The sequence below is a fragment of the Anolis carolinensis genome, unplaced genomic scaffold (genome assembly GCF_035594765.1).
Source record: "Anolis carolinensis isolate JA03-04 unplaced genomic scaffold, rAnoCar3.1.pri scaffold_8, whole genome shotgun sequence".
Taxonomy (NCBI): domain Eukaryota; kingdom Metazoa; phylum Chordata; class Lepidosauria; order Squamata; family Dactyloidae; genus Anolis; species Anolis carolinensis.
In genome coordinates, this window is record NW_026943819.1 from 29,958,703 (window position 1) to 29,967,943 (window position 9,241).

The 9,241-nt window shown below is 41.2% G+C and overlaps 1 protein-coding gene across 2 annotated transcripts in view; it reads left to right on the forward strand.

Moving 5' to 3' along the window:
- Positions 1-9,022, forward strand: part of tgfa (transforming growth factor alpha) — a 31,634-nt gene extending 22,612 nt beyond the window's left edge. For both annotated transcript variants that reach the window (XM_062961008.1, XM_062961007.1), the window contains exons 3-6: positions 3,200-3,317; positions 4,985-5,134; positions 6,204-6,313; positions 6,511-9,022. In XM_062961008.1, coding sequence (XP_062817078.1) covers positions 3,200-3,317; positions 4,985-5,134; positions 6,204-6,313; positions 6,511-6,518 — 386 coding nt within the window. In that variant the 3' untranslated portion in view covers positions 6,519-9,022. The remainder of the gene's footprint in view (positions 1-3,199; positions 3,318-4,984; positions 5,135-6,203; positions 6,314-6,510) is intronic.
- Positions 9,023-9,241: the final 219 nt, after the last annotated feature.

The window sequence follows — 9,241 nt, forward strand, 5'->3', positions numbered from 1 at the left end:
TTTGTGTGTGTGGCTCCCAGCCAAGTGAACCAGCCATTCATTCTTTTTTGCCGTAGTGAATCAGAGCAGATAAGAGGGAGCTGAGTAACCCATTGATACGGCCTGTATTGATGTTCTCAGTGGCCGTTTGTGGCCGGATGGCTCATGCGCCAGGAATGTGGCCCATCGTGTTGACATTGCTCCCTGGACACTTGACCCAGAGGTTGGCTTGAGAGGGGTCAGACGCCCCACATTGCAACCCATCCCTCTTTTTAGCTGCAATCCAATGAGGAAACCCGGGGGATTTTCAACCCTGGAAATGAGGTTTATTTATTTCAACCATAAGGACATATGTGCAGATGCGTGTGTCTCTTCTAGTCATGCCTGCATCAAATATATTCCGGTCCAATTGTTGTTGTTGCGGCTGTTGCTGCTGTTGTTGTTGTTATTGTTATTAAACATTCTGTATAGTTGGATTCCTGCTTGGATGCGCAACTGGACTAGATGACCTTAAGGATTCCCATTTGGGAAGAAAGGCGGCATATAAATCCATATTTTTGTTCTGGATTCCTGTATAGCTGCAGAGATGGACTAGATGGCCTTAAGGGTCCCCATTGGAGAGGAAAGGTGGCATATAAATCCATATTTTTGCTCTGGCTTCCTGTATACTTGCAGAGATGGACTAGATGACCTTAAGGGTCCCCTTTTGCAGCGTATAAATCCATATTTTGCTCCGGATTCCTGCATAACTGCAGAGATGGACTAGATGACCTTAAGAGGCCCTTTTTGCAGCATATTAATCCATATTTTGTTCTGGATTCCTGTATACTTGCAGAGATGGAAAGCAGCATATAGATCCATAGTTTGCTCTGGATTCCTGCATAGCTGTGGAGATGGACTAGATGACCTTAAGGGTCTCCTTTTGGGAGGAAAAGCAGCATATAGATCCATAGTTTGCTCTGGATTCCTGCATGGCTGCAGAGATGGACTAGATGGCCTTAAGGGTTCCTTCCCATTCTGTGGCTCGGTGTGTCAATCTCTTTCCAGTCTGGGAAATCCGAATTTCGTGATATCAATTTATTTCATCCTATTAACTTTAAAGAGCCTGGTATTAATTTATTACATCTGCTTCGCCTATAAATATCAAGTCAGAGGAGGGGGGGGGGGGGGAAATAGCCGCACAATTTGCAAATGTTTTCGTTCTCCCGATGGTCCAAACCTTCTTTTATATAAAAGTTTCCAAGTATAAACCATCTAAATATAAACAATCGCCCTGCTTTTCATTAGGGGTGGAAAGAATCATTTTCAAATGGTCAAAAATAACTTCTTTGGTGGGAAACCCTGGTGAGAAGGAGCTCAATAAAGCAGACGTGTGACCATTTGGGATTTATTCTGTGCGCCTACACTGCAAGATTAATGCAGTTTGGGACCACTTTCACTGCCCTGGCTCAATTCAGCAGAAGCCGAGGCACAGAAGGCGAAAGACCTTGCAAAACCGCTCCTCCCATGGAGATACGGAAGCTCAAGTGGCGCCAAAGTGTGTTAGTCCCCCAGTGCGGATGCACGCTTGGATCGAATGCCCGGTTGCTGGACGTGGCTCTGTGTCGTGGTGTTATTTGCAGCGTGGACCGACCGTATTGTGCATTTTTGTTTGGGATGGAGAAGAATGCAAGGCATGGCATTCCTCGCACCCTGGATCGCAGCCAGCGCAGCCGGGAAATTAATAGCAGCGCCACTGGGTTTGGATTTAGCTCAAGGGCCGCGGAGTGTTGTTTGTTTCCTCGCGGGATTTAAGCCTTGCACACACACACACCTGTTGTGATTCCCAATGGGTTTGGACCTGGGGTCCGCTCACTCCTATTATTTAATAGGATCGTGGGATCCTAGAATTGGAAGGGATCCTCAAAGGCCATCCAGTCCAACCCCCCTCTGTCATAAAGGAAGGCACAATAAATAAATGAAATAATAATAATCATAATTTTATTATTATGATTGTTATTATTAATAATAATAATATTAATAATAATTTTTGATTGAAGTCAAAAATCTGAAACTCCTCAAAGAACAGCAGACAAAGAATCAGTACAAGAAAACCGCACTACAAACTAGAGCTGTGACAGCTGGCACCACAAAACATGGCATGGAAAGTTCCTTGACAAAATTGAAGGAAAAGCTGAGAAGGAGAAGACCTGGCTCTGGCTCACGAATGGGACCCTGAAGAAGGAGACAGAAGGCCTGATCCTTGCAGCCCAGGAGCAAGACATCAGGACAAAGGCAATTAATAATAATAATAATAATAATAATAATAATAATAATAATAATAATAATAGAAGACCTGGCTCTGGCTCACGAATGGGACCCTGAAGAAGGAGACAGAAGGCCTGATCCTTGCAGCCCAGGAGCAAGACATCAGGACAAAGGCAATTAATAATAATAATAATAATAATAATAATAATAATAATAATAATAGAAGACCTGGCTCTGGCTCACGAATGGGACCCTGAAGAAGGAGACAGAAGGCCTGATCCTGGCAGCCCAGGAGCAAGACATCAGAACAAAGGCAATTAATAATAATAATAATAATAATAATAATAATAATAATAATAATAGAAGACCTGGCTCTGGCTCACGAATGGGACCCTGAAGAAGGAGACAGAAGGCCTGATCCTTGCAGCCCAGGAGCAAGACATCAGAACAAAGGCAATTAATAATAATAATAATAATAATAATAATAATAATAATAATAATAATAGAAGACCTGGCTCTGGCTCACGAATGGGACCCTGAAGAAGGAGACAGAAGGCCTGATCCTGGCAGCCCAGGAGCAAGACATCAGGACAAAGGCCATTAATAATAATAATAATAATAATAATAATAATAATAATAATAATAGAAGACCTGGCTCTGGCTCACGAATGGGACCCTGAAGAAGGAGACAGAAGGCCTGATCCTTGCAGCCCAGGAGCAAGACATCAGAACAAAGGCAATTAATAATAATAATAATAATAATAATAATAATAATAGAAGACCTGGCTCTGGCTCACGAATGGGACCCTGAAGAAGGAAGGAGACAGAAGGCCTGATCGACTTGTGGTTTTGTGATATGAAATCCAGCATGTCTATCTTGTTTGCTGTGTCATAATAAAATAATAATAATAATGATGATAATGATGATGATGGTGGTGGTGGTCTCACGTCCCTTCCTTTGACTCCCTTGCAGGGGTGCCCGTGGCGGCGGCCGTGAGGTCCCACTTTGACACGTGTCCGGACGCCCACAGCCAGTTCTGTTTCCACGGCACTTGCAGGTTCCTGGTGCAGGAGGAGAAGCCGGCGTGCATGTGAGTCCGCACGGGGGAATTAACCCAGATCGGGGTAGCTTTGGCTGCCGGGGCCTAATGCTCGTAGAAGATCCTGAGAGTCGGATAATAATAATAATAATAATAATAATAATAATAATAATACTCCACTTTGACTGCCATGGTTCAGTGCTATGGGGTCCTGGGAGCTGAATAATAGTAGTAGTAGTAGTAGTAGTAGTAGTAGTAATAACAACCCATTTTGACTGCCATGATTCAGTGCTATGGGGTCCTGGGAGCTGAATAATAGTAGTAGTAGTAGTAGTAGTAGTAATAACAACCCATTTTGACTGCCATGGTTCAGTGCTATGGGGTCCTGGGAGCTGAATAATAGTAGTAGTAGTAGTAGTAGTAGTAGTAGTAGTAGTAGTAGTAGTAACAACCCATTTTGACTGCCATGATTCAGTGCTATGGGGTCCTGGGAGCTTAATAATAATAATGGTAATAGTAATAATAATAATAGTAATAATAATGATACTCTATTTTGACTGCCAAGTTCTGGGAGCTGCATAATAATAATAGAGATCCTGAATAATAATAATAATAATAATAATAATAATAATAATAATAATAGTTGTTGTTGTTGTTGTTATATTCCATTTTAACTGCCATGGTTCAATGCTGGAGGCTGAATAATAATAGTAGTAGTAATAGTAATAATAATAAGCTACTTTGACTACCATGGTTCAATGCAACAACAACAACAACTATTATTATTATTATTATTATTATTATTATTATTATTATTATTTTCCACTTTGATTGCCATGGTTCAATGCTGTGGGGTCCTGGGAGCTGCATAATAATAATAAATAGTATTAGCAATAATAATAATAATAATAATACTCCACTTTAACTGCCATGGTTCAATGCTATGTAGTCCTGTAAGCTTAATAATAATAATAATAATAATAATAATAATAATAATAATAATAATAATAATAATAATAATACTCTTTAACTGCCATAGTTGTTCTCGGGGGGGGGGGGGTCGTCTGCATGGAGGAATTAGCACAGATTGATACCACTTCAACTGCTCTGGCTCAATGCTATAGTTTCTCAAGATCTTGAGCCCCTCTCCAAACTACAAGTCCCTGGACTCCATTGGGATGAGCCATGGCTGTTTAAAGTGGGGTCAAACCACATTCATTCAAAAATAGTTTTGGAACAATTGCATTCAATGGACACAGGAGGAGAGGCATGCACGGAGTGCTTTTGTGCATACCAATGCACGTGCATCTACATTGTACAATTAAAGTGCTTCCAAACAGCATTAGAGGTGCATCTAATGGTATAAAGTACTGCCAAACCACATCTACATTATGTAATTAAAGTGGTTCCAAACTGCACTAGTGGTGCATCTACATTATAGTGACTTGCAATGGTTCGGTGCCGTCTCGTTCTTGCAAAACGACAACTCCCGGGATCCAATGGCAGATGAAGTGGGGTTCAAACTGCATTAAGAACGCGTCTACACGGTTGTAAGGAACACACACCCCTTGCCCCCACTTGGGAGTTGTTGTTTGCAATTTTGGGCAGAGATGCATCAAGCCCATGCTCGGCTGCAAGTCACGCCATGCGCTTTCTCTCACTGCGACGGGCTTTCCTTCTTCCCAGTTTGACCTGTGGCTTCTCCTTTCCCTTCCCAGTTGCCCCACTGGTTATGTTGGGACGCGGTGCGAGCACGCCGACCTGCTGGCGGTGGTGGCCGCCAACCACACGAAGCAGACCATCACGGCGCTGGCCGTGGTCTCCGTGGTCGCATGCGCCATGCTCATTACGGTCTGCGTCCTCATACAGTAAGTGCGCCTGGATCTCAGTTCCATGTTTACAAGGGTCTTATCTTACTGGGCTATATTATAGTAATCATATTGTATTCATTAAATCATATCATATTACTAACATTGTATTATTTATATTAGATTATACTATATTACGTTGTTTTATTTCGGTGGGTCAAAGAACTTGTTTTGCCTGGATTCTGGAATATTACTGATATCATATTATATTACAGTAGAGTCTCACTTATCCAACATAAACGGGCCGACAGAACATTGGATAAGTGTAAATGTTGGATAATAAGGAGGGATTAAGAAAAAGCCTATTAAACATCAAATTAGGTTATGATTTTACAAATTAACATCATGTTTAACAACAAATTTGACAGAAAAAGCAGTTCAATACATGGAAATACTATGTAGTAATTACTGTATTTGCGAATTTAGCACCAAAACATTGCAATGTATAGAAAACATTGACTACAAAAACATTGACTACTTAAAGGCAGACTGTGTTGGATAATACAGAACGTTGGATAAGTGAAGGTTGGATAAGCAAGACTCTAGTAATTTGACATTTAATAGGCTTTTCCTTAATGCCTCCTTGTTATCCAACGTTTTCACTTATCCAACATTGTGCCGGCCCGTTTATGTTGGCTAAGTGAGACTCTACTGTATGATGTATCATTCAAAATCAAAACAAAATATACAAGCATTAAAATAGAATTAAACATTGACACCGTGAAGAATAACCAAACAACCAATAATCATTCAGCCAAAGACAAACAAAGCCCGGTGGGTCTCCAGGACTGAGAGCAGAGATCCAAATTATATCTGTAAGACTTGAAAGAGTTTTCCTTGGCAAAGCTTTGCCTATGCTTGCTCTTGCCGTCTTCTGGGGCTGAGAGAGTGTGACTCTCCCTGCAGTTTCTTCCATTGGTGGCCAAAATACAACTCTTACGTTCAATGTCAACAATACAATAATAAACCAAAATCAATAAAAATTTGCCTCACTCTCCTGCTAAGGGGCCATGCCTTGTTGTTTTGAATGTGTCTCCAAAATTGCCTTGTCCTTTTGTTTGTTTTGCAGTTGCTGCAAAATCCGGAAACATTGCAGCGGGTGCCGGACGGCCGTCTGCCGGCAAGAAAAGCCCAACGGACTCCTGAAGGGAGGCTCATCCTGCTGTCACTCGGAAACAGGTAGGAAAACGGGAAAATTGGATGAAAATCTTCCACAGGTGGTACATTACACCAAAAATGCTAGGGAAAATGTCTAAAGGGACTATCTTCCGCCCTTCTTTCTCACCCCGAAGGGGACTCAGGGCGGATCACATTGTACACATATAAGGCAAACATTCAGTGCCTTCAATGACATGGATTTCTTTCCTTTTTCCCAGTTGTCTGACAGACAGAGGCCCGTCCTGCCGAGATTCATCTCACCGTTCGGAGAGAACGCCGCTCATCTCACCAAACGCCGTCCGTATTCCAAAGACTTTAATGTGGATTAATATTTATATTATTGTGGATTATATTATATGATTTCGAAAAGGAGTCTCCCGGGGATTTGCATCGTAATGTCGGCAAAGCGGACTCCACTCCGAGGCTCTTTGGGGAAAAGCAACAGGAAACGACAGGAAACGAGGCCGAAAGCTTAAAATTTACGCCTCTCCAAAGAACGAATGCACTTTGACGTGGAGCATGGACACATCGCTTTGGGGTTGGTCCTCTTTCGTGAGAATATTTTGGAGACGGGACTTTGGACTCAAAAAACGGAGATCCTCCCACAAAAGAGATCGACTTTGGATGTCCGTCAGCATTCTTGCAAAGCAACGGAAAGCAACCTTGCAGATCTTCAGATCATTTCCAAAATACGGACACTTTTGTATATTTCGGTCACTTGTTTTTGGAGATCGACAAGCTCAAATGCAATGGCGTTTGGGATTCCGATGGAAGAAAAACAAGTCAAGGATCGGATCGTTTCCAAAATGGGGACACTTTTGTATATTTCGGTCTCTTGTTTTTGGAGATCGACAACCTCAAATGTGATGCCGTTTGGGATTTCGATGGAAGAAAACGGAGTCAAGGATCGGATCGTTTCCAAAATACGGACACTTTTGTATATTTCGGTCGCTTGCTTTTGGAGATCGACAACCCTAAATGCCATGCCGTTTGGGATTCCTTTGGAAGCAAAAAGACTCCTTTTCCTTGACTCCGGATGCGGAAAGGCTGCCAAGGCTGCGGAAACGTTAGACGGAAAAGATATCGAACCGTTCCGTTTGTTATTCCTCCCAAAGTTCTCCAAGGTGATAAGGAAATCCTCCTTAATCCCGGTCCTTAAATCCGAATGGCACGCCTGGGATTTCTGGGCTTTGTGTTTCTCTTGGTACCACCATCCTCTCTTATCCCGGTGGATTCTTTGCTTTGCTCCTCCTTTTAGTTTTAAAGCCTGGGCTGGATTCACCGCTCGTCCATGCGCTTTCCATGCGCTTTAAATAGGAAAGGAATCGGATGGAGAGAGGAGGCCATAAGCAGATGTTTGGATGGAAAAACCCCATCCACTCTTTTTCAAATTGGCAGAACAATTAATTTAATTCTCTCCCTCCCTCTCTATTTATATCAAGGTGTCCAGATGGAAATTTCTTCTGTTTGCATACTTTTCCCAATGCAAAAACCACCCTTTGGGGCAAGTTCTCTTAATTAAAAACCCATTGTTTTGGGGGTTTTTATTGCACCCAAACCTGGTGCAAATTAAGAGAAATAATATTAAGGACCCATTGTTTTGAGGATTTTTATTGCACCCAAACCTAATGCAAATTAAGAGAAAGAATATTAAGGACCCATTGTTTTGAGGGTTTTTATTGCTCCCAAACCTAATGCAAATTAAGAGAAATAATATTAAGGACCCATTATTTTGAGGATTTTGATTGCACCCAAACCTGGTGCAAATTAAGAGAAATAATATTAAGGACATGGTCAGTTTGGCTTCTTGCTTCGTTTCTAATTCCTGCTTTAATTAGACTTTTGTTTGAAACTGAAGTTTACTTTTGAGTCTCAGCTCTCTTCTTGCACGGTCCTCCTTGGTGTGTTTTGACTGCAAAGCCCATCATCCCCAGTAATGCCTGGACTTCTTGATGGGAGATTATAGGAGTTGGAGTCTTGGAGGAAAGAGGAGAAATCCCAGATCCCATTTCCAGGGAATCGTACAGGAAAAATGTGATTTTTTTTTTTTGGAGAAAACTATAAAGTTGGAGCAAAGCAATGTTGGAAACATCCTCTCTATTTTCTGCAAAATGCCCTGTCAATTTAGTACGGATTTTTTAACGTTCGGTCCGAAGACAACTTCACTCCTTTTTAAAAACAATAGCAAAATTATGGCACTCGTTTTGCTTGCTTTTAACACAATTTTTGCACCTTTCACTGCTGTTTAAAATAGTTTTCCAAACTTTCCGTCATTTTGACCGTGATCCACAAAACGGGGCCGAAAACGGACCTGTTCGACTTCTGAAATGATCGATGTAGATTTATTTTCACTCCAAAAGTAGAGTTTTTGCAGGTTTCCAGGTTGGACTTGGCTCGGTTTCGGGATCGAAAACACTTTTTCCTTCCAGTTTTCCCAACTGAAGTTTATTTCCAGTCCAAGCGACACGCTTCGTTCTCCCAATCCTGTATATCTTGTTGCACTGAACGTTCATATTTAATGTTTTTAATTTATTGCGTGGTTAAATTAATTGGATTCCTGTACAAACATTTCCCCGACTGGCCCTCATCTCCTTACCTTTTCATGCCGACCTTAAGAGCTATTTAAATGAGTGAAATACACTTTTTCGTAATACTTTTCAATATGTTTGCTTTTTAAAGGGGAGGGGGTAAAAGGATCTAAATATTAAATATATTAACCTTTCCGTACAATGTTTAGTGTTTGGTTCAGTATTATCTAGCAACCCTTCCTTGGAGTCGATGCTTCTGTTGCAACAACAACAACAACATCGTATTATGATTATTATTATTATGATTATTATTATTTCTTATCTACACCTCCCCAAGGATTGAGGTGAGGTTCATCCTAAAATTACAATAGCTCAAAGCAATAAAGCCATATAATATAATATAATATAATATAATATAATA